Below are 25722 nucleotides of genomic sequence, written 5' to 3' on the forward strand. Positions count from 1 at the left end.
TGCTTTCTGCCAGCTTTGAAATAGCCAGGTTGATGGTTTTCTTTTCAAACACAAAATAATAATAGAAAACAGGTCTCCTATCACCTGTTCTGCCATCCTGAATTATTACTCTACTGCTGGTCTTGGTTTTTTTGATTGCTGTGGAAAAAAGCAGTCAGAGTCAAAAGGAAATGCAAAGCAGTAAAAAAATCCCAGAACCAAACCCTAAGAAAAAACCTCAGTGTGTATCATGCTGACTAAGGTCACTTGAGTGCTGCCAACAAGCTGGATAGGCATCTGCTTCTGAGGAAAGGAGCACCAGGGGCATTCCAAGGGCCAGACAGCCCCAGCATAGATGATGTTCACATCACCTTGCACCAGAGAATAGGCAGCATCTTCAGCTTCTTGGTGTCAGGAAAGGTTTTGCTTGGACTTTATGGAAGTCAGGTTTTGGTATCCATGAGTTTAAATGTATTTTGTAGACTAATTTATTTTCCAGGTGGAGAAAAACTTGTTTTGTTTTAAGCTGCAGATAATATGCTGAGTTTTTATAGAATATAATCAACTACTTGAGCAACAAATTTCCTATGAATTGCAATAAAAGTCACTGTCAGACAAATTATTCTTGTTTCATTGATTTAACAAGGATGTAATTTGCACTAGTTACAAAGCTGAGGTTTTTTCACATAGATGTGATAGTACAAGCTTACCACATAAATCAAGTGCTGCTCAAATAGCAGCAGATACCCTTCTGAAGAGCCTTTTGCATTTTCCAAAATTAAAGGAACATATTTATTTAAGCACTTCAGAGCTTAACCAGAGAGAATGCTTCTCCTTGGGCTAAGCCACTTGAAACAGAAAGAGCAGTCTCTAAGATTAGGTAAGTCAGTGTTTCATTGATTCAGCTGTGGCTCATGTTCTACAGAACTGAAATATCTGTTCTGCTTCCGTTAGTTTTTCCTTCGACCTGTGCTTATGACAAAATGACATTACCAGTGTTGGTGTTACCTGTTTTTCCCATGATGCACAAGTTGTCCATGAAGTGGTGTCTGCATTGTGTGCAAACACATCGAAGAGGAAAAAAAAAGGATTAGAGTGCCTGCTAGTGCCTTTAAAATGCATAAGCATCGTTAATGCTGTACTCTGTCAGACACCTGTAGGGCCCCAGCATAGGTATATGTAATGTGTAGAGTTCAATTGCAGGCAATGTAAATCACAGTTAGTATGTGTTTCTCAAATGTATTAATAATTAATTAAAATTAATACGTATTTCAATATGTATTTCAGGAGTGCTTTGGATACCTGAGTTCTGCAACCTGTAGCTGCCAGTGGTTTTTTCCTGTGATAAAATGTTCTCCATCTTGATTTTTTTATATGCCTGTCTGAACACTAACATACTGAAGTCTCTTTGAATGTTGTGTTCTGTAATAGAAGATGTTAAGATAAATTTTAGTCAGTGATGCAGAGTATGTTAGGATAAATTACAGTTAGTGATGCCTCAGAGCAGATCTATAGATAACCCTGAACCATTTTAAACCTGAATTTCAAGACATGCTTTTTGTCTCTGTGGGGTGGTCTGGCAGACCCCTGTTGGGAAAAGCCTCTCTTTGTCTTCAGTAGTTTTTGGGTTGAGCTTTTAGTGGCTTCAGTATGAGCTTCAATCTAGGATGTGAGATGTGTGAAAACTTCTCTAGTTCATCACTTTGATCTTCGTAAAAAATGGGGGTCTTGCTTTCTTTACTGCAAAATCCAGAAAGGTCTGTATATGCAAGGTTCAAGAAATTGAAAGTCTTTTTGTGTGAATTATGTCATTTTTATCATGCTGGAGGATTTTACAGAGAAGCACAGCAAGAATATCTTATCTATTGGACAACTTTCTCTTGAGATGTATTTTCTCCTGGATTTTGATCTGAATGTCTATCTGATTTCTTTGCAGTTTCTCAGCACCCTCTTTGCCCCTTTAAATTTTGTGATGGAAAAAGTTGAAAGTATCCTGCCCTCCAGCCTGTGGCACCAGCTGACAAGGATCTGAGGGAGCATGCCTGCTGACTGACTGCCATGACATCTTCTGTGCCAACTTTTTGTTGACCACAGGAAAGCATGATAAAAAAGGGAAGCAGTTATAAGACTTAAAAACTCTTCATGGATTGTCTGTTCTCATATAAAAACTGTTTTGTTGTACAAAATACATTGATGTTAGGTTCTATTATATTTTGCCTTCAGAAAAGAAAAAAAATAAACTTTTGTGTATTGTAGCATTGCAGTCTTTCGACTTTTTCAGAACACAGATTCTAGGTTTTGTTTTTTAAATGTGTGGTATCTGTTTCACCATAGCTGGGGCTAGCTACACATTCAGGTAATGACACTAATAATAGTACAATTAAGCAACATTGTCACTGCCTTTTCTTATGGAGTTTAGTTAGGGTGAGGCCCTCACTTCTGCAGTCTAGATGAGGCTTCTGGACAGTTAAAGCTCCTGCTTAAAGCAACTGTAGGCTCTCCAGGCAGTTTGGATGGCACACTGGGCTTCTCATTCCCTTCTCTGCACAGAGGTCACTGTATCCTCATTTGAATCCTCAAGAAGCTCACATACTTGACAGATTTCCTTCACACCCCTGGTGTTTCAGCTACCTTCTGAAGGTTCATTAGCAAAATGGGTGTTAGTTCATGCACAATTAATAGAGAGGTTGGTGTTTCACTATTAGTGCTCACCTCAGGAAATCCTATCCTTGTGCTGTGACTGTTTAGACTAAGTATTCATTTATGACTTAGCCACTGTCGATGGAAACTTCTGAGGCCGGCTCTAAAATGAAGATTTTAATCTGCAAGCTGAAGTAAGTAGTCCTCTCTGTCAGGAATTAAAAGTGCATCCTTACAGATGCCTCAAGGATGTTTTTTCCAGCTCACTTTCCAGATAAGGAAGGATAACCCTGATGCAGTGAATCAAAAATGCCACTTTACCATTTCAACCTCGCTGTTGCTCTTAAAATGCTGAGCAGTTTAAGGGACTGTGATCATTAGCAGATAAGTTTGTTTATCAATGAGTAAGCAGAGACAAAACTCTCAGTATTAGAACTAGTATAAAACGAAAGTGTTTCTTAACAATAGAAGATGCATAACATCATTTTTGTTCACTTGATCACAGACACTTTAGTCTAGCAGAAGACAGATGTTTGCTCACGTGAGGAAAAGTACCATGTAAACACTGCTGTGCTATGAGATTAAAAAAAGGCAGCCCCACACCAGGAGAAATCAGCTGTAAGAGTAAGACCTGGGGAAGCCCCAAGCTCTAGAAGACCAGAGAGCCCCGTGGACAAATGTTAGACCTGTTGAGGGGTGTGGGGTCCCTTCAGTCACTCAATGTAGTACCGAGGGTCTGGCCTTGACACGTCCAGTGTGCTCTGTACACAATGGTTTGGTCAGCTCTGCCCACCCTCAATGACCTTGGCCTTGTGTTTCCCTCACCCTCAGTGTGTCTCCAGTGGCCTCAGGTCAATGCCCTCACCTGCCCTTTGCCCCGACCACAGACCCTCTCCTGAAGGGGAGAGGGGGGTGGGGTTCTCTCTCTCCTTCTCTTCGCCCTTTCCTCCCACCCTGGCTCGGGGTGGGAGTGGAGAAGAAATAAAATGGACCCTCGTGCTTAACAAAACAGAGAGTTGTTTGGTCTGTTTCCCTGCCGGCGCCTGTACCTCCCTGGACCAGGATGAACACTGTAGCCATGTGATGCTACAGGGGGGTTTCCATACAGGTTTGTCATCTCTGGCTATTACTCCTGCAAAACAATTCACTATAATGTTGAAATTAGTCTGGCTTGCAGTTAATGTAGGATGTGGCATAGGATTAGAGGTAATGGATTGCTAGTGGATAAGCATGTGGAAGTATGAAATGGACCAATATTTGAGTTCTCCTATTTTCATCTGAATTGCTAGAGCAGCCACAGGTGCTGCTGTGTATCTCCAGCTGAAAAACCAGGGACAACCATATTGATTTGTTTGCCTCAAAACAGCACTGTCAGAATTATTTAAGGCTGCTGAAACTCAGAAGGATCAGGCATAGTCAGCTCTTGTCCTGTGCTGCTTTGTACCACTTATTCCCAGCCACCCATACCCTACATTTTAAAAGAATAAATTGCTGTGATTCACAGTGCTAAATGTAAATGCATTTGCACATCAGCATATATCTAGCTATATACAAGTCTCCATGTTTGTCAGCAGCTGAAGTAGTAGTTTGGCCTTCTGTTTGAAGATACTATGATCTGTGTGGGAATTACTATCTGTAATACTCTGACAGAAAGGGATGCTTAACTCCTAGAAGAATCACATCCTTTCCTTGAACTATGGAGAATATGTAGGAATTCAAAAATACCTTTATGCAAGGTATTTATTTTATTTCAATTGTTCCTAGTATCTTTCTCCCTAATGGGCCATGGATGTTTTATGGAGAAAATATCTCTTTAGTTACAATTCTAGGCATGTGGAAGACTAGGCAAATCAGACAAAAGGATTTTCTTTTTCATTGGGCAGAGTTTATTGCCTTAGGCTTTGCTGCCTCTGACATGTTTCCTGTGAAGTTCAGTATGGCTTAGATCAAAAAGCAAACACAGCCCATGATTATAATAATGGAAAGCCTCTGGCTAAGGGCAGAGATGAGCCTTCTGAAAATCTGGTTCAGATAATAACTCATCTTCAGATTTAGGGGTGGAGTAAGCTTTTTAACTCCAAATGTTAGCAGTTCCTGGTTTTTTTCTTTAAAGACAACTTAATAGAATTTATATGAGCATTATCTCTTTATAACCTGCATAGAACCAAAAGGAAAGGACGCCCCAAGGAGTGTCAAGTCAAGCTGGCCCCCTTCTGTCCCTTCCTCCCACTGGACAGATTTACAGGTGCTCCCTGGCAGGAACTGCACTCAGAGAGGTGAGTGCTGCACCAAGGAGAGGGCTGCTGCTTTCTCTCTTTATCATTTGGTGTGTATGCTGAACATACAGACTGTTTTTTCAGAGCATGGAAGTCTCTACCCTAGCAGAAAGGAGGAAAAATATCAGGAGTTTTGCCATGTTGAAGAAACCTGCTAAAACTAAACATCCCAAGGAAGCTGCACCTCTTGCACAGCCACACACATCTCTTCACACCCAGTGTGGCTGTCACCCTGTGGTGGCCCTGCAAACCTCAGTGGCTTTAGTTACAGCAGATTGTAAAAGGTAGCCCCTGGCTCCACCCAGCTTCCAGTGGGGCTCCTGCCCAGCTCCCACCACAGAGAGACCTGTCAATGTATTGATTCATCTGCTTTTGGTTCTTACTCAAAAGAGATCTTAACTTTATGAAGTTGCATCCATTTCCCCAGGTAAATGAGCTGTTATACAAAAGAAACAACCCAAAATCATGTTTGTGGTTACAGCCCGTGAGCTGCCTCTGTCTTTCTGATAATAATACAAGTTCACTTCTATCATTTGAAGTGGCAGGTAAAACCTGGAGGCTGTGACACGTGACCACAAAACCACTCCTGCCCTTGGAGGCAGCCAGCACCTCCATGAAGCCCTTCCAAAGACCGCTGGGCAAAGGCCATGGAGAAGAGTGAGTGTCCATACACTTTGTGCTGCCACAATGCAGTAAGAGCTGGTTTTGCTTAGCAAAAGCACACACTTCAGATCCAGATCTTCACTAATCCCCCAAACATTCCTTTCCCCCTTCGCACCATACAGTGAGCCCCATAAGAAGCTGGACATGAAGCCTGCAGGCAGTGACCAACAGCTGTGGTTTGGACATGCAGGCTGGATGCCCTTAAGCCACCGTGCAGTGCAGTACCAGAAATGCAGCATTTTATTTCTAATTCACATCTGCAAAGAAGTTAGCACAGGGATGGGAGGCCAGGATGGGATGCACAAACTGGTTTTAGATACTTTTCCAGGAAAAGGAAAAGCAGCAATCTCTCAAGCTTCAACACCCACATGCCCTAATATACACCACCATTCCTAAGTCTTTGGTCATTTTCCATGTGGTAAAACAAAATTAAACTTTTTAAATGAGATTTCACCTATAACAGTGCAACACACTTTTTAGGGTAAAGTTGTTGAAAATAGTGGGGAGGAAGCAATCCCAAAAAGCTTGGCAGGCTAATGGTGTTTCAGGGCGCTGCTAGATCCTGAGTTCATGCAGCAAATTAAAGGGAACTCCCTCAAGAAAATTGGATTGCGTATTTAAAAAAATAATCCTACAACCTTTAGCCTCAGCTAACATCATTCTGACACTAAAATGTCTACCTAGAGACAGCTGTTTCCTCTTCATGACTAAATACATTAGTAAATTTACTCCATTGAACAAAACTACAGTATTATTTCATTTACCATGCCTATTTCTGTTTCTTCTTTTTTTGTTTCCTCTTTTTTTTCCCCTCTTATATTCTTTGTTGGATTTGCTGAAGATCATGGAAGGGCCTTTCCTAGCAGTATTTATGTCTCTGAGTGTCTTTTGCCACAAAGAAATAGCAAAATTTTCTGGGAGTGCATTTCTTTGTGGAAGAGGCAGCAGAAATCTTACAACTGTAAGGAGTCTACCTTGAGCTCTTAAAAAACCCCAAGAAAAATATAAATACAGAAAAAACTGTCATCAAGGAAGTGGCCAGCTCAGCACTTACCCAGTTGTTAGGCTGTGAAATCTTCTGGGTTTCCTCTGGTGAAGTGGTTTTGATGCAGGCATTGCATCCCAGCTTATCGACAGGGCACATGCCCGAAATGGGAACATCAGCCCGCTGTGCACACCTGGGTGGGCTTGCTGCTGGACAGGGTGACAGAGGACACTGAAAAGGCCATGGGACTCAATGCCCCCATCTCTCTGGTAAGACCAGCCTGCAGGAACCACAGGCCTCTGACTCAGAGGAAGGTTTGGAACAGGAAGATGTGCCTTAGTGGAGGAGGACCAGGTTGGGGAATAAAAGTTAATAGATTTTTAATACAGTGACTCCAAAACACTTTACCTGGGACTGTGGAATTGAGGTGCGTTGATTTACTGGAATATTAAACAAGTAACAGATTTAAGAGATCTGATTTCATTACCCTTCATTCAACTACTTAGAACAAGTTCTCTTGTAAGAATGAGCCTTTTTTCTTTTTTCCAGAACATTGAAATATTTTCAGCTTTATTAAATAGGTAATCTTTTAGACTACTCAGGGTCCTTGAATCTTAAGAAAATGGCTCTAAAAGGTTAAAAATTATTATACTGCTTTTAAATTCTTTAAGGCTTAAAGTATGATATTGCTGAGGCTACAAATTACATGTGGATTTAATTTCACAGTGAAATCCCAATAAAAATTCTCCTTGGAGCTCACCTTTAAATACAATTAGGTATGAAATGTTCCTTATCCAGCCCAGAGCCAGAATTGGCAGCAATGAAGAGGCCAGCAGTATAACCCCTGAGCTGCCCATGGGTACATATATACACATTATACATAAACTGCATGTGCACAGACACGTGGGCAGGGCCATTCCCACCAGCAGTTGGTTTATAGACAGAATTACGATTATTGTTACCTCTAGCCATGATCATTTCCATACAATAACTGAAACATTATCTTATTGTCCAAATAAAGAACTTTCTGGAGCCTCCTAATCTTTTAACACCAGTTGTGCCTTCTGAAGATGAATTACCTATTTTAATGACACAAACTTTTTTGAAAGCCTTGCAGATGACCGCTCCCTCAAAACCACTTAATGCCAACCCCCCCTTTTTTAAAATAGTCTTTTAAGAAAGTTCCAAAACCAAAACATTTATTTGTTTTGTTTATTGTGTTGGTTAGCTACTTGGATATTACTTTTTCCTGCACTGTTTGTACCTGCTAGAGTTCTTCCAGTCTATTTCATTTTCATATGGAAATTTTACCTTCATCTACAGTGTGTTCTATCACTCATTCAACCTCCTTTTCCTACACTGTTTTTTCATTACCTTGCCCAACTTTACTCTTCATGGGTGCTTTTTCAGAGCCTTATTATACTTACTGGCACAGAACCCATTTTTCTCTTGGTTCATGTTGCTGATCTCTGCCCTGAGGAGAGGCAGCTGGTCCCTCTCTGACCCAGTTCCTCTCCACCAGGGCTGCAATTTCCGGGCCTCATAAGCCTGCACATCTTTACAGCAACTTGTTTTGTGCCGATCCCAGCCCAGCATACGGACCTGGCACAACCTGTAACTGCCTCCACCACAAGCCAATACACTCTAAATGACAGGCATGCAGTTTTGCAGAAAATATGCAGAAAAAATTTGGATGTCCCCATCTGCGTGGAAAGTATAATTTTGAGCACATTTAATAGATTTATTAACTTTAAAAGAACATAGAAGCTGGTTATTTCTTTAGAATCCACATCCTTACTGAGGCATGGTATTTCCTTCTCCATCACTGTTCATAAACATTTTTCCAGTATTGTGTATGTGAAAAAGAGGAAACCTTATTCTTAGGTAGTTATCCTTAGAGTGTCCTGTACCCAGGTTTCACTAGGGTGAAAAACCATTCTCCTCAACCCTTCAGGTCAGGAAAAAAATATCTTCAGCAGTTAATATTAATTACTTTTTTAAAGTTTTAAAGGCAAATTTTCCCAAACATATAACTAAGACATTTGCTTTGACTCTAATAGTTCATCAAAGTGTTGTGGCTGAAATACATCTCCTGCAATTTGCTTTGGTTTAGGCCATGGGCCAGTTCCTGGCCCACAGGAAGCAACTGTGTGCTAATGGTGGCCAGGGTGGCCTCAGGTGGCCACCTTACTGGAAACTCCAATCCACCAGGGATGAACAAACACCCTTCCAGTACAGTTTTTCACCAATCTGGCCGCAAATCTTCTTTCATGGGGAAATCACCAACCAGTGATTTCCATACTCCCGAGCCATTCGGTATCCAGGGCTCAACTGTGACCTGCCCAAGATCCTTCGGAAGATGCTTGAGCAAGCCCAGCCCATGGAGTTGGTGCGGGTGATCTTGTAAAAGTGCCATATTTTGTGTCTCCTTGTGCTTCTGAGGGCAGGAATGAATTGCCACAAGGATTCTGGAGGAGAGTTACATGGTGGTTGGAAGAGTCTTGGCATAAGTACGTCCTTCCAGAGCTGCATCAGTTTATGCAGAGATCTCTGCAGCAACACTGTCATGCAGAAATGCAAAGGAAATACTGCAGGGTTTATATCAATTTTTCAGCAGCTTCTGTGCAATGAAGAACAAAGGCAAAACAGGCATAAAAGTAAAAAGGAACCTCTGATGCATTCCCTGTGTGGGTCAGGAAGGGCAAAGGCTGTGCTCCTCAGCACCAGCAGCCTGTGGGTCATGTCCGGGCGATCCAGGCAGCGCTCTTTGGCGCTTTGCAGGTGTGAATGTCCACCACCTCCAGGCAGTCCTGGCAGCGCACAGCACAGCACCAGTGGAACTTGCACTCGCACTTTGTCATCCTGCTGACACGGGACGTGTCGTAGCCCCTCCCGCAGCACATCACCTCACAGCTGTCCATGCCACGGGACGTTTGGTTGCACACCCGACCAGCTGTGCCAAGGGACCCTGCAAAGGAAACGCAGCAAAAGTCAGGGGGCAGATTTTAAGGAAAGACAGCAAATGAAAATAGGTATAGGAGACATAATATGCAGTGTATTTGATCCTTTAACATCACATCACCCAGGGTTCAATACCAAGCCGGAGAAATGCCTATAAAGGTAAAATTGCTCCAGTATTTCCCCTAGGAATCAGACCTGGAGATGAGAAGGAACAAAATGGACAAAATACTTCAAGAGTTTGCCTGATTCTGTTAATATCATCATATTTTGCTTCATCCTTCCCAGCCACTTTCTTCACCCTTCCCAGGGCAGCCCTGCTCCCTGCACTCAGTCCCCCAGGACTGTCTGAAATGGGGTGCCCGGGTGGAGTATCTTCATGGTGCTCAGGATCTCATGGGCTTCGCTGAGGAGCTCTGGGTGTGCAGGAGAGGGCTGGGAAAGAGAAGACCACAAAATTTGGTGGCTGTGAGGGACTCAATGGGTAAAGTAACTGTGCTGCCAGTGATTCAAGTCTTGCAGAAGTGAGTGCAAAAGCACCTCAGGCATTTGACATCGCTGCTGTGTCCACCCACAGGCCCCATTCCACCAGTTCAGGTGGCAGCTGAAGAGTTGCTGCTCTGTGCTCTCATCTCTGTGGGGTAACACCAAGAGTTGTTCTCTCTTTTCATGATGACATTAGAAGAAAGTAAATTATAGCCTGCTGTGGACAGAAAGAGGCAGAGGAACCACATCACACCTTGTCATGTTCTTGAAATACTCAGGAGGAGTGGCTGAAATGCCATGTGCCACAAAATGGCTCTGTAAGGCACGTCTTAGTCTGAACAGTGACTGTAGCTTATAGGAGCCACTATTCATCTGACACAAACTGATATTAGGATAAAGTTTAGGATCAATACCACAGCTGCTGACAGGTTATTACCACTAATCTCACAACTTCATAAAAATTAATTGCCTCACCTAATTTCCTATGTATTGCTATTATGAATCAAATGCAGATATATCCAAAAAATAACATTCTTCTTACATTTTCTATAGACCTGATTACAACTCCATTCTCTTCTTGGGCAAGGTGATATTCCCTAAGTAACAGCTGTGGTCAGTAAATTAACTGGGAATATTTTACAATGTGTATTTGCAGGTGCACACTGAACATGAACAATTTACCTTCTTAAGGAAAACAAATACATGCAAACATTAATTAAAATTTCCATGAGCTAGGATAGCAAACCAATCTTAATTAATAAAAAATGTAAACTGCAGTTAATTGTAATTATTAATAATTCAAGCTGAATAAATTCCAATTTCTTTTCCCTATGGTGAATTTATGGTTGTAATCACTGATGCTGCTGTCTCAAAGCAGTTTATAACATACAAGTCTTCACTGTCTCTCCATCCTTTGCTGCCCCCCCAGCATCAGGAACACTTCATATTATATGGGGGCTGACCCCAAACCACTAATGTAATGAGGGGTTTAAGGAACTGGATTGAAGTCATCTTCTCAAACTGTGTTTTGAACACATGATCCACCCTCTCAGCCATGGGGGTGCAAATTTTCCTCTTTTTGCATCAAATTTAGGACAGTCTTCAACTGCTGTCCTGGAGAAGTTCTTCAGCCCCTAGAACACATCTCAGCTTCCCTCCTGTGGCCTAGATTCCTGTATTTATTTAAACATTTAAATATTCATTGGGTAGAGGCGTACACCTGCAGAGCTTCACCGTGGAAGGGCTGGTTCATGTCTGCTGCAGGCAGAGCAGGAGGGACAGGTGCCCATGGCCCACCCCAGAGCCACTTGCCAGCTGCTGCCATCGGCTGAGCCCCTGGCCCAGGGCTCCTGAGCTGCAAAGGGGCTGCTGCACCAGCCAGGCAGAGAGAACTGGCAGAGGGAACAGAAAACACACTGAATAGAGCCAGAAACAGGCTCCTGCACCTGATAAATCCCAAATCTCATTTGGGTTCCTGCTGCTGCCTATGAACCAGACAGCAGGAACATCCTTGGGGATATGGCTGAATAGCACTTTAAAGTAAGCCTCAGATATTTGGGGGAACATCTCAGTTGGCTGTAACAACTAGTGATGTGGTACATCAGGGCCACCCTGCACCAGGAAACCAGCAATAACTCCTGTTCCTGGCCTATTGTCCCTGTAGCCAGTGCCAGCACCTGGCTCCCCTGCAGGAAGGCCTGGGGAGGAGAGGAGAGGAGAGGTACCCCCAGCAGTGACCCACATGGGCACACACTACTCCCAGCAAGCCCTCAGCAGTGCAGTTCTCCTTGCAGAGCCAGCTGCACCGAGGCAACTGGCATAAGGGGCATTGCAGTGATGCCAACAGGCCTTTCCCAGATCTTTCCTTCAAGAATCACTCCGTGATGGGGGAAGAGAGACTTCCAGTGGCCCCCAGTGCCTCCATTCTAAGCAAGGCTGAGGAGTCAGGGAGATGCAGAACTACATGATGCACAGGCTTTTCTGCCATAGCAAGCCTGTGGCAGAAAAAAAGCCAGATCCTGCTTCCCAGTGATCACACTCTCCTCCATCCATGATGCTGAACAAACAACTGGGATACCTGAATGTAAGTTCTGCTGTTTGTGTCGGCCCACAGCAATATGCATCACATCCCAGACTGTGCAAAATACAACCAAATTCACAGAAAGGGTTATTGGACATTGGAATGGATTTCCCAGGGAGGGCCTGGAGTCACTGGCCCTGGAGATGTTTAAGGAAAGGCTTGGTGTGGCACTCAGTGCATGATCTAGTGGACATGGTGGTGTTCGCTCAGAGGTTGGATTTGATGACCTCGGAGGTCTTTTCCAACTTAACTGATTCTGTGAAGAACTTTTAAAGGCACTTATCCTGCTCTCTCTGTTCAGATAAAAAAAAAAAAACCAGTACAAAGGCCAAGCTTGTGACCCACATGATTAATATTCTGCCTAAGGAATTGACACCAGTGGAGGAAAAGCAAAGCTGCCCTCCACCTCAGTGTAACTCCCAACCAGGAGCAGAGTGGGGCCTTGTCATTTGGCTCCTGGGGGTGAAGGAAAACCCCATGTTCCTCCACATCCATCTTGAGCTGCCCAGAAAGGTTTGACCACATTCTTCAGCTGAGGCACAAGTTAGTTTCCAAGTCCAGTGTTCTTATTTCCAGATGTATGGGGAAATCACACAGCACTAAAGGACAACCTAAGCAGATTGCACCCACTGCTTTCAACAGGAGTTTTGCCACCAGCTTCAAAACCAAAATTATTTCAGCCACTAACAGACAGTCAGAAACTGGTATCATCTGATGCTGAACACAAAACATCAATATTTACTACACAACTAGGACAGGGTATTTAATTATCCACAGATTGTGACAAAAGTGAAAACAAGCTCATATAAAGGCTTAGTTTTTGAGCAAAACCAACCTTTTTTTAAAGTTCAAACAGCATCTTCAGAATCTCTGCAGCTTCTCTAGTGAGAAAGAAAATGAACAATAACCAGCAGTGAGGAGTCAGACAAGTTACAGCACTCCTTGGCAGGCCCGAGTGATGAACGCAGCAGAAGACACTGCACAAAATAAGGCAGAGTTTTCTGCCTGCTACTTGCAATGCACCTCCTCAGCGCGTACAAGGAAGGAGTAGGTTCTAACTTTTTAAAAGTTTTTGTACAACCTCTTTGTTTTCATTTCAAATGTTGGAATTGCCATGCCTACACACACTTTATCTGCCAAAACATCCACAGCTTTTCATACTGCCAACTTCACAGCGTGTACATCAAGTCCTTTCTTCTCAGTTTGCACAGTTATTTTTGGAAGTCAACACGTGATATGTTGAAAAATATTTTCTTTCCATTCTTAAAGCCCTATAATGTATTTATTAGTATATAATGAAAGCTTTTTCCTACTACTTCTATTGATTAAAATCCGATGTTCAGCAATAACATCCATTATTAGACTTTCACACACGCATACATACACAAACAAAAGCAAAAAAGAAGTGCAAAACCAGTGAAATCCCCAATGATAGTTTCCTCACAAGTGTTCTTGGAGAAAAAATAATTACAAGAAATGTTCACAGAAAAGTAGCTCTGAAGCTACTGGATCTTACAGACAACACCCAGTACAGAAGGGCTGGAGAGAACAAGCAGGACACATTGGAGGCAGATTTGTCTGGAGGGGCTGGAATTTCCCAGGCCAGCATTGAAGAGATGGCCATGTGTTGATAAAAACAGCAGCTTACCTAGGATGATTTTTAAAAGCTTTCTGAGATGTTCTATCTCTGTTTCTGTCAAATTTTGAGTATGAAATTGTGAGCAAAAATTATTTCAGCAGAGTTATATGTGTAGGGTTAAATGAATTCTGAACACTTCTGAAAAATCTTCATTTGGTCCTTTGTGAAATCTTAAGGCCAGGAAAGAGGTGGTCAAGTTATTACATTATCGTGCTATTGAGTTAACTAATAATGATTTCCCATATTATATTATATCCCATATTAATATTTCTGGATTTCCCTTCTGAAATCAATTACTCCTCTTTTCCTTTCTAGAGAAAACAAACAAACAAACAAACAAACAAACCACATTTTAGGGTGTTCCATGTATGTATATCCAGCTGCCCCCTCAGACAGAATGCCAGACCCAGGGTGGAAGCTGCAGTGGAGGAAGAGAAGGTATCTGCTTTTTTCCTGGGTAGGCTGCTGATGGCAGAATCCTTGAGCACTTTTAACTCACTGATTCCTATGTGTTAGCACAATCAAGACACAGGAGACACTGGTTTGGACATTTTACAGCTTATGAAGCTGTCTCCTGTTCAAGTAATGATTGCTTCATAAAGTTTGCTCTTCATTCAGCTCCAATACTAACCAACCTCCAGATATTTTTTTTTTTCCTAAAGCACTAAATCATTTGAATTCCCTGGAGAATGAAAGGCAGAACTGTATTCAATGGCAAACATTGTGGTATTAGATTCAGCTGACACTGAGATGCTCCCCACCTATTTCCAAACTCAAGACTTCCATAAACTCATTTCATTTGCAGTCACTTAATATTTGCTCACACTCTGCAATGCTCAAACCAAAAAAATGAAAAAATGTGGTGCAGTGGAAAAGAAATCATGGTTTTTTACAATGAATAAGGCAACACCAAGAGATAAATATTTTGAAAAAATTCCTAGTCTGCAAAGTTAATCTCTGCATGATGCCACATTATGCCCATTTATTCACTTGGATTAGACTTTACAGTATCAGCCACTCTTCAAGGAATGGTATGTGCTGATGCAGGTAATAAACATCACCTGCCAAAATAATAAAAAACATATAAAATTATCTTGATGGCTCAACTAACCAGAAACACTGTACAATGTAATTGTACTGGATGAAATTCTGGGTTCATTGAAGTCAACAGTACATGACCAGGAATTCACATATTGTTCTTATTTAAGTACAGCTGTTTTGCAATGTTTATTCCAAGCAAACTTGGATTGTAAACACGCAGCAGTGCCAAAAGGAGTTGAGCTGCATTGCTATCCAGATACTTACAGATTTGTCATATGGGGTGCAATCTGGTCCGTTATACAACCTATGAATTAGCTCCACAACTTCTCTCATACATTATTCAGTCTGCCTCTCTTCTCCAGATTTCTGGTTTTCTAGTTGCCAGTTTTTAATTGCCACATCAGGCAATACTATACATGGATCAAGAACCATTAGCAGGATTCCTGGTGCTTGGCAATGCCTTGAATTCTGTAACACTGCTAAGTGTGTCTCTATTGAATCCCTGAAGCAGGAAAATCCAGTGTTAATAGCAGCACCAATACTTTATCTCTTCCCACGGGGGGCTGGCACAACTCTTCAGAAGATGTGATGGTTGCCATGGACAGAGCCAACACTGCCTCATGAAGAGGAATAAACAGCTGTGTCACTCAGCCAAGTGTGCTGTGTCCCACCAATCTCTACTCTTTCACTCAGCTGCCTCACCCCACTTTATCCACAGCTGCCTTGACTGGTGCAAGCAGGGTTGGATTGTCACAAGATGTACCCCCCACATTACATAGGGACCTAATTAGATTAGGCATGTCTGCAGCCAGGGTCCAGTCACAGTGAGCTGTGGGAATGTGCAGATAAAGGAGGGCACCACAGTGGTAGCATAACAACGTGGAAAGGAAGCAATGTAACAGGAGGTGACATCACAGGGACATCACAGGATTTGGGACAGCTCTGGAGTGAACTGTGTGGCACAAGGGTGAGTGTGGCTGTGCCCTGTATGGACCTGCCTCAGAGCACAACTCAAACCTGTACTGAAAGCAGCTTTGCCTTACAGCATCTCCAGGGCTCCATAGCATCTGGCAGAAACTGCTGAATTAAATTAGAATAACTGGCTGTTTGTACACTTAGAGACATCAAGGAACTATTGTTCTTGTACTGTGTTCTTCCGAAACATCTTCTTTCCTGTTTCCTGCTGGTTACATGCATGGATTTTAATATATATATGTATATACGCACACACATATTCTCATTAAAATTACAATTTTTGACCTTTGAAGTACAAATGTCTTAAATAAAAGCATTCACATGTAATGATAGAGGCTTACCTACATCCCTGTCCCTGATACAGTAGTCGGGAGAGCTCTCAAAGTATACCAGGTCATTCTTAGTTGGCTTCTTAAATTTCTTATTAGCCACAGTGAAACCCGTGCCATCTTGATTCATGACCACCTGAATTGCTCCATTGTATTTCTTCCACAGATAGTCTCCTGTTTTCCTAAAGTCTGCCATGGCCAGCCAGCAGGTCCTTAGAGTGCATGATCCACTCACACCGTGACATTTGCACTCCTGTTTCAAAAACCGCTTCACAGCCTGTTTAGAAATGCACAGGTAAATATAAATATACACAGGTAAAGCAAAGTGTAATTAATTGTTTCTCAGCCCTTTTCCATCCATCCTGTAGTGCCAGGCCTGCAATGGGTCTCCAAATGACGGTCTGTAGTGACACCCACTGGTAGCATCAAGTCATCCCCATGTGGTTGGTCTGCTCTGGTTGCTCGACTCACTGCACACACAATACTCCAGCTGGTGCCTTTACCTTCCTGCTCCTGCCAGTCATCCCAAGCATCGATGTGGTCTACAGTGCTGGGACACAGACTGGACAGGAGGAAACGACCAGAAACGATCAGAATCATTCAGCCCCCAGGGAAGCAAAGGTGCCCCCTTTCCCCATTGTTCCAGCCACAGGATCACCGTGCTGACCCTCTGACCCTCTCCAGCTCATCTTCATCAAGTTGCCCTTTACCCTGAACAGCATTTCAAATATTGCCCAGAAATTCATATGCATTTCATATTCAAATGATTTTTAAAAGACAGTGTAAAGCATTGTACCTGTGCTAGGCACCAGATCTATGCAGAATTTTAAAATACAGTACACTTAAAATGTTTATACAGCTTTTAACATTTTAGAATAAGACCTTCATTAGTTTGCATTGGAGAGATCACCCTTATCATTAATTTAACATCTGGATAGCATTAAAGCCATTTCAGCCTAATCTCACATATTAAAGCTTGATGTTGGACAACAACAGATGGGTTCATAGACAGTAAATAATTCATTCCTAATTATGTAGATACGGATATTTGATCTATAAATATTATGCCTTAAGGGTTCATGAAATATGAACTTTTTAGAGTTTGTACAAGAGGAATGTCATCATGGGAAGAAGGTAAGAGAGAGGAAAGCTCCATGATTAGAAGTGAGATTGATGCACAGTGGGGCAGCCTTTTTTAGTCAAGCACTTCGTAATAAAGTGAGAATGTATTATAAAACCAAAGGACTTTTAATTTTGTTTCCAATTTGTAAATTATATGACTACTTCAAAGAAGTCATAGGCATTCCCACAGTCCCACTTCACTGACATATCACAAATCTGGGATTTAAGCAGATGCTTGGTTTTAATTATCTAAGCAGAAACCAATTTAACTACTTGTATGTTTAAAACAACTTCCTGGAATAGTGAAAGAAGCACATAAGAACGCAAGTCATTTTGTCTGTGATGTTCCTATACTGATATACAGCATATTATGTTCTATGATTCATATGGGAATATTAAAAATATTTGTTCTATTTATTTTTTAATTAACATAGTTGGCATAGTCTAGTTTTAAAAGAAATCTATCAACACCCCTTCTGAGGGCAAGAAAAAACCAAGGGCACAGATGGTATTATCCAGGTCAAAATGCCAGGCTTGTGGGCAGCTGGGGTGGTGAGAGCCCTGCAAAGCTAAACTTACACTACCACACTGTGAATACTAAACAGCATGTCTGTCCATAAAGCAGGTCCTAGAGCATATGAGAATATATTTATTATTTTTAATTGAATACATTTATTAAAATTTCTTGATATTTTTCTAAAAATCTATCTTACCTTAGTATTTGGCAGAGATGTTATTTAAAACTTAAAAATAGTAAGATGCTCAAATACTACAGAAAGTACTTCCCATCACAGAAATTATTCACCCCTAAAACATTTTTGTTTGTGTTGTAGACTTCATCCTCTTTTGGACAGTAACAGAAACATGACCATAGTACTGCATGTGCCTATCCCTGATCTGAATAGCCTTGTCTGTCTGCATTACATATTAAATACACCTGCTGGCAATAAACTGGTGGAGGAAAGATGCTGAAGAACAAAAATTTTTCAGGAAAATCATCTGCTTGCTGTACAAAAAAAGATCAGAATACAATCAACTTAATCCCTACTAAATATACATTAAGGAAAACCAAAGACACAAAAAGTCTCTACAAAAAATTCCAGAAGTGCTTGGTCTAGCACAATAAAACATTTTTTTCTGTATTAGTTCCGATGTCATGGGAGCAGCAAATTTTTAACATGTCTTAAATAATGAAACAGCATATTCCAGTTTCATGCACTATTCTTACTTTTTATAACTACAACCACAAAATATCTAGTGCAGATATTCCTTAACTCTTGCACCAGAGGTGGGCAATACACCTGGCAACTACTCCTTCTACTCACCTAAGACGTGAAAGTAAAGACTCTTTTAGTTGAAATTCAGGAATGAATGGTATTTTCATACAATGTTTAGAAAAGGGGTTGCAGGTCATGCTGCAAGGTCATTGCTTTTTGAAGGAACATGTATTTTGGATTTATTTTCTTAAGAAGTGAAGTAATTACCCTTTATCTCTGCTCACTTTGTGATTAAGTTTACCATATAAATACAGAAATTGACAGAATGCGTTTTTTTCTTGAGAGCATTATTTTGAATTTGCTCTTTGTCAAGCCTGTTCTTCAGTGTGATCTCCAGCCTCTCTTAGGAATTTGTAATCTGTATTAACCAAAAATAAAACTCCTGCTTATATAAGAATTAGGCTCAAAACAAAACCTCCATCCAAACTGATCCTGCAGCTTAGACTCCTGCTTAACTTCCCACACAAGGAGCAACTGAAGTGACTCCAACAGGAGTACTGTTAGGCAGTTGAATTCAGTCTGTTTGTAGATCTCTGTCACACTGAACCTCCAAGGAAGATAGAAACAGCAGCTCAGGCTCCTGGTCTTCCCGTATTTCTTCATAACTGCTGAGACCAGACAGCAAGGGCCAAGCATTAACTACCCCAGACACAAGAGAATTGTCCGAGAACATCTCTAGGCATCTATTGGACTGGACACCCACCTTCCTTCCAGCTCTGTTGTTGTGAAGATTCATCAATGCCCTGGCATCTTTTCCTTTCCGTTCTTTGGCATCCACAAAGGCTCTGGCAAATTTAATGCCATAGTCGATGTTATCACTGCAGCCACCCCAGTCAAAATGGCCCTTGCTGTCCTTGGCAGAGCCTTTCTTCTTGGGATCACAGGAGCAGGATTTCAGCTCCCCTTGGCTACATGCCCTGGTGATGGCAAAAACAACTCCAGCAGATGAGATGGCATGTACAAAAGCAGATTCTCGACTACCTGAAACAAAAAAAGTCACTTTAAATATCATTGGACTAGCCACTTTGAATGGCTGTCCTATATCCAGACAGTTAGCCTGGGCCTTTTTGCAGAGGAAAAGATAAACTAGACTGAAATCACACAAATACACATTCCCTGGAGCCAGAATTAGTCATGGCTTAAACTTGGACCCCTCCCTGGTAAAAGCTCATCAATATAGTGTTAGAGTTGGAAAACATTAAACATCTCCTTCTGATATTGATTAATATACTTCCATGGATCAGTTGATTCATACAGATATGTGAATAGGACAGCTGGTATTCCTATCACGTTTCACGAATTTAGAAGAATATATGAAGTGCTATTTGAGAGATAAGTTTAAGTTATTAAATAGGGACACTGAAACAGCATGTACATTGCAAAATACTGCAGTAAATCTTGAAACTACATTTTCCTCTCCTGAAGCTCTTAGAATAGACTTTTCTGCTTGAACCATGCTAGGGAGACAACTTGGGTGTTATTTTCTGAAGAATAAGTTAATATTAGGTTTTCTGCCTAGAATGTAGCCCATAACTGTAATTCACACAAATAAGTTCCATTAAATCAATGGCACCGCTTGTGTCATGCTTGAGGCGGGATTTGGTCTGGCAGCTGTGACTTCTGCATGCCAGCTGCTCTGGCAGCTTTCCCATCTCCTAATCAAGGTACTTCACTATACCAAAGATTATCTGAATTTCTAGACTATGCCTACTCGTAGGTGATTAGGTACATATTTCAATGTAATAATTGCTAATTCTTGTAAACAAAAATAATTGTTTACAATACAGAGCTACATTACACTACTGCAGATCTATTTATGGTAATGGAATATTTTCCTACTTTAAAAGTTTTTAGCATAGGAAGAATGACAAGTAGATTTTCGTGCAATATCTAAGAAAACTTGCCGTGAGAGAGACCTCTTGCAGGGCTTGTAAGCCTTAAGTAATGTTAGCACAGTAAAAGAGGACCCCAAAGACAAATGTTAACTGTGATTTTTTTTTTTTTTTTTTTTTTTTTTTTTTTTTTTTTTTTTTAGAGGCAGAATTACACCATAGAACTCAAGTATTTCAATTGCAGTAGCACCAATATGCTTAACTTGTGAATGGGCCCTGAACTTCTACATGCTGTGCAAGCCTTTTGCAAATAGCGGCTAAAAACTTACAAAAGGCCTGGGCAAACCATGCCTTCCCTACATTGCCTTCAAAATCAGGCAGAAGTTACCATGGCTTGTTACAAATCACATTCTTTTGAAGACTTATTTCTGAGAAAACTTATTCAGAAATATCAAAAATTTGTAAAGTGTTAATTTAAAAGAAACACTTGATATTGTTGGAATAGAAAAGATTTTTTGAGTTTATTGAACTAATCAATTTTATTAGACTATCAAGCTACATTTCCATGGCAATCACAGCCTGATCAGGCTCCGTGCAGAGCTCAGAAGCCTGATGCAGTCATTCTTTCACATAAGCCAACAGTGAAAACTTCACTTTTGGAAAAACTGCATTTTTACTGTTTTTTTTTTTAAATAGCCTCATCATCAGTAGGCTACGTTCTGCCAGACATGTTTTCCTGAACATCAGACAAACCTCACTGAAAATGAGTCTATGGGTGACATTACTGGTTACTCACAAATAATTGCTAAGGGAACATGGAGCTGGTTACAGGAACCAATGGCTTACCAGCAGCAGAACCTAGCATGGAATGAGAATCCCCCTGCTTGGGTCAGAGTGCCCAGTGTCGGCCATTCTCCTCTCCTTCTCCACCAGTGGGGCAACAGACTGAGGGTACTTTCCTACTCCCCTCCTTACAGGTGCCACGCTGCTCACAGCTTGGGATGATGCTGGGGACATTCCAGGGACACAAATGCCCGGGCAGGGTCAGTCACCCTGGCTGTGCACCAGGGAAGGCCATGTGTGCAGGGTGTGGCATTTGGTGAAGAGCTGCAGTTACCAAGAATCTCAGCACGTCAATCCCTTGGGTAGGGACGTTCTGACACAGTGACAAATCCCAGTCATTTATTTGAGTCAAAAGGGCCACATTTGAGATTTGAAGGCTCACCAGATGCCTTACTCCGACCTCTAGATGACAACACCACTCTGCTTAACCATCCTCCCTCCTTTGGGCAGGAAGCACAATGTATGTAGTCCTCAGTGGCTCGGAGTCTGCACAAGCCTGGCTCACCTCTATCAGATGTGTGTGCCCGGCCTCTCTCTCCCCGGAGCTGACCTGAAATGTCGCGGGGCCTGGAGAGACCCCTCACCCCGCGGACAGCACAGCCCTGGAGGGGCTGCACTCTGCTCCTGTGCTTTCCCGGCCAAATGCTCCAGCGGGAACCGGCCTGCAGGAGGGATTGTCTCTGCCATCCCAAAGCACTGGGCTCCTGTTGGCGCTGGAGCTGCCCCTCTCAGCACGCCCCATCCCGAGTACCGGTATCCTGAGACTGGGCTCTGATGGAAAAGTCTTCTGTCCTGCCGCCACATTGTGATGCTTTAATTTTCCCTGTAGGCCGTAATATGTGGGTTTGATATCCATTATACACCAAAAAAAAAGTCAAGTGGGGAACTGCAGAGTCAGCCCCTAATATGCCAAAACCCCATGTTGTCTCCTTAATTTGGTACAGGTTTTTGAGAAACAGAGACCTTCACGCTATCATGTATGCTGTTCTGCTGTCCATGAGACCCTAAAGTAACTTGCCATGTCCTCTTCCTTTCCTCCTGAAACGTAAAACCGAGTTTCCCCCTTGCTAAGACCAAGGACACAGGAGGATGGCCACCGCTTCTCATGGTTCCCGCACACTGCCTGCGGCCGCCAGCCCTAAACCAGCCGCTGTTACCCCTACGAGAACACCGGCACCCGACACCGACTCTCCAGACCCCTTTCCCGGCCCGAGGGCGCGGATGCCGCCCGCCCCCCCGGTCCCTCCCCCCCCCGGCACTCACTGCGCAGCAGGACGCGGCCGAGGAGGCGCTGCCCCCGCTCCAGGGCGTTGCAGTCCCAGCGGTGCCGGCGGAACTGGTGCTGGCACTCGGCCGTCCAGGCGGCCACGCCGCGCCCGATGGAGAGCATGGCCTCGGGGTGCCGGCGGCACAGCTGCCGCTGCCGGCTCACCAGCCCCGGCACGTTGTCGCACATCACCCGCGACGAGCCCACGGCGCCCATGTACCTGCGGGGGGAAGGGGAAGGGCAGGGCAGCTCCGGGGCCGCGCCGGGGGAAGGAGGGTCCGCAGCGCCCCGGAGCCTTCCCCGGGCGGGTCCCCGGCTGCAGCTACCTCTGCCTTTCTGGTGGAAATCCTTTACAATTAGTCATCGAGCCTGTGTTTTTTAAAATAACGTGAAGTGTTCAGGAGAACCCCAAGCCCCGCTATTGCAGCTCGTGCAGTACTTAAAAAAAAAAAAAAAAATCCAAACCAAAAAATCTTGAAAAAATTAAATTACATCATCTGTATCCAGATGGTCTCTATTAGTCCTGAAACATTTCGAAAGGTACCTTTCATAAAATCCAAACTTCTATAGGTGTCTTTTGAAGGGATCAAACAGAAGAAAATGTCCTTTTCTTGGACATTTTATACGATCATAAAATCGTTAAAGCCCGGACTTACAAAAAATATATAGTTAAGTGGCATTTAGAAGACACCATGACAAAAAGCCATCGCAATAAATAATGTTTATATGACTAAGGACACAGATAGTAATAAAGCGGGCTTTGATGGCGCATCAGCCGGAGTCGAGGTTAAATGTGTTCCCCAGGATTAAAAGAAGGGGTGTAACTCCTCTCCTACACCGAGACTTTCCAGTCTGGGCTTGGTTGGGGTCCCCAGACTGAGGGTCAGGTTTGTTTCCATTCTAAGGGTTTTGCAGCGAGCAGCCTCAGACGACCCACGCCTACAGCAACTATCATTTGGAGCCGGTCCCTGCGCTGCCCGCCGGGCTCTCAGCGCTCTGCCCTGCCAGTTCGCAGTTCAGCGATGAGAAATTGTGCAGGAGGGAGGGGCGGGGGAGGGCGAGGAAGCAGGAAAAAATAATTTAATAATAAGAAAGTAGCGCTGCCGTAGCCAATTCCCAGCGCCGCCGGGGCGCGGAGGGGCGGCTGCCCGCACAGCGCTCCGCTCCGGGCGTGTTCCGCGCTCCTCCCGCTCCCTCCGCGCCCCGCGCAGCGCCGCCCGGGCGCTCCCCTGCCCCCGCCGGGCCCGCAGCCCCGCGCCCTGCCCAGAGCCCGGGCAGCCCCCGCAGCCGCGCTTATGCGGAGGAGGAGGAGGCCGGAGAGCGGGGACGGGGTGTGGAAGGAGGTGCCGGGACCGTCTAAATCCGCTCGCTTTAGGGCCGGACTTTCTGGAGCAGAGGAGCTGGCAGCAGCGAGCTCCGCTTCTGCGAGACTAAGAGGGAGAGGCTTCCCCCACCTCTCCTAACTCACAATTAATCCGACCCCACCTTCCCCAAGAGCAAATAAAAATTTCTGGAATTGCACAGCTTACCACCATGAGGAGGTGACTGGTGGGGTCGCCCAGACCAAGACCAAGGGAAGAGACCACCAGATCCCAGGGAGAAAGTTCATATTAGAAACGCTTCGCTCCACATCAGGTCAGCTGCGGGGGCCAGAAATCCCATGGAGCAACAAGGACGAGCAGGGGCAAACGCACCTTGAGGCTACTTCTTTCCGCGGGTCAAGCACCTCCGCATCCCCAGGCGCGATGGCGGGGCTTACCGAGCCCCTGCCGGGATGCGGGGGACGCCGGCTGCTGCATCGCTCCGGATTCCTCTCGGCTCGCCCCGCACCAAATCCCTCAGGACATGGAGTTCAGCCCCGCTCCCATCCCTCATCTTTGCCCCGATCCAGCTCTTCCCTGCAGTCACGGCAAAACTGAGGGGCTGGTGTGGGCTGCTCTCAGACTGGGTGGGTTCTGCTTTGGTTGGTGGTTTTTTTCCTCTGAAACTCTGATGGATGAAATGATGTCAAGAGACACTGGGGGAAGAGGAGGAGGTAACACCTCTGATTAGGCAAGGAATCCCGAGGAGCCAGTTGCTTTCCAATAACCCTACAAGCGGACAGTGAGTCCAAACCCGCCAGCAGACGCTACACGACCCGCGGCGGGGCCGGCAGCAGCCCCGGCAGCCTGTTAGCCACCGGCAGCACTTGGCACCTCTCGGGGCTTGGCACGACGGCAGTTCACGGCTCGGTACGCGCACCCGCGAACACCCATCACGGAACGGTACCAGAGGAGAAGCAGAGAACCAGAGCAGTCCCGGTATGGGCGGACACCGCCCGGCCGCCTCCCCTCGCCCCGGGCCCCGCAAAGCCGGGCCGGCTTCTCCGCGGGCACCGGCGTTCCTCCGCCCGGGCGCCCCTGCGCAGCCCCGCACCGCGGGGACCCCCGGCCCACAGCCCCGACAGGGGACGGGCTACGCGCCCCATCCCGCTCCAATCCCGGGACGGGGAACCCGCAGCCGCCGCACCGCTCCCCGGCCCGAGAGGCGACTGGCGGACCCGCCCGAGAGGGGCGATGCGGCCGGGGCTGAAGCAAACTCAAGAATAAGGGATTTAGCAACTTTTTCACTTCGTGTCATCTCTGCAAAGCAAATGCATATTCCAAACAACGAACCCTCATTACCACGCTGGAGATGCCCCACTTCCGAGACAGCATTCGTTGGCTGAAAATAAGACAAATGGCCAAGGTCGCTAAGTGAGTTAGGGACTACACAGCTCTTGTTACTAAAAAAAAGCCTGCAGTTGTCAGCTCCAGGTGAAAATCCTGTAAGAGCAAGCTAGGAAGCACCCTTTAAGAGCTGTTCTTCAGGCTGTGTATTACAGCCATTCTCCTGTTTCTCGGTACAACTTCTCAAGATCACAGACACAGAACTAGATGTAAGCACCGTTTCAGAAAGAAAACGCAAAACGTAGAATTATGTGAAGTTTTGAGGTGGTAACATTCACCCACTTACAAACTTAACTTGAAAGAAACATCCCAAACAAACCTCAGAAATCACCAAACACCCACCCACAACTGCAATGTCAAAATCTTTTGACTGCAAAGACTTCCAAGTAAGAATAATTGAAGCTTGGGACACATGAATGCTTCTGCAACAAGTACTACTTGCCCAGAGGCAACTATAGCTCCTCTTACTAACTCCAGCAGGTCTTAAAGGCAACAGATGAGCATTCAGCATTTGATAAAATGTAATCAGTGTAAAAACTCTCCAATTTTTAGCTTCTGGCCAACTTATTTCTTACATTTACAATATACTTTGGATCAATTACCAGGGCAGACAAACACCAGT

At 44.1% G+C, this 25722-nt stretch overlaps 2 protein-coding genes across 3 annotated transcripts in view; one reads left to right on the plus strand and one right to left on the minus strand.

The window, feature by feature from the left end:
* The window catches only part of ST7 (suppression of tumorigenicity 7), a 136759-nt gene extending 134525 nt beyond the window's left edge, over positions 1-2234 (plus strand). For both annotated transcript variants that reach the window (XM_083858752.1, XM_083858751.1), the window contains exon 15: positions 1916-2234. In XM_083858752.1, the coding sequence (XP_083714878.1) occupies positions 1916-2011 (96 nt within the window). In that variant the 3' untranslated portion in view covers positions 2012-2234. The remainder of the gene's footprint in view (positions 1-1915) is intronic.
* A 7047-nt stretch (positions 2235-9281) lies between these two features.
* Positions 9282-24001, minus strand: WNT2 (Wnt family member 2; the record flags this gene model as incomplete). The annotated part of the gene is made up of 5 exons (XM_083860322.1): positions 9282-9511; positions 16064-16328; positions 19154-19431; positions 22389-22612; positions 23922-24001. 5 exons carry the CDS (start codon positions 23999-24001, stop codon positions 9282-9284), a joined length of 1077 nt encoding a protein of 358 aa, XP_083716448.1.
* Positions 24002-25722: the final 1721 nt, after the last annotated feature.

Source organism: Zosterops lateralis (assembly GCF_965231275.1).
Source record: "Zosterops lateralis genome assembly, chromosome: 4".
NCBI lineage: Eukaryota > Metazoa > Chordata > Aves > Passeriformes > Zosteropidae > Zosterops > Zosterops lateralis.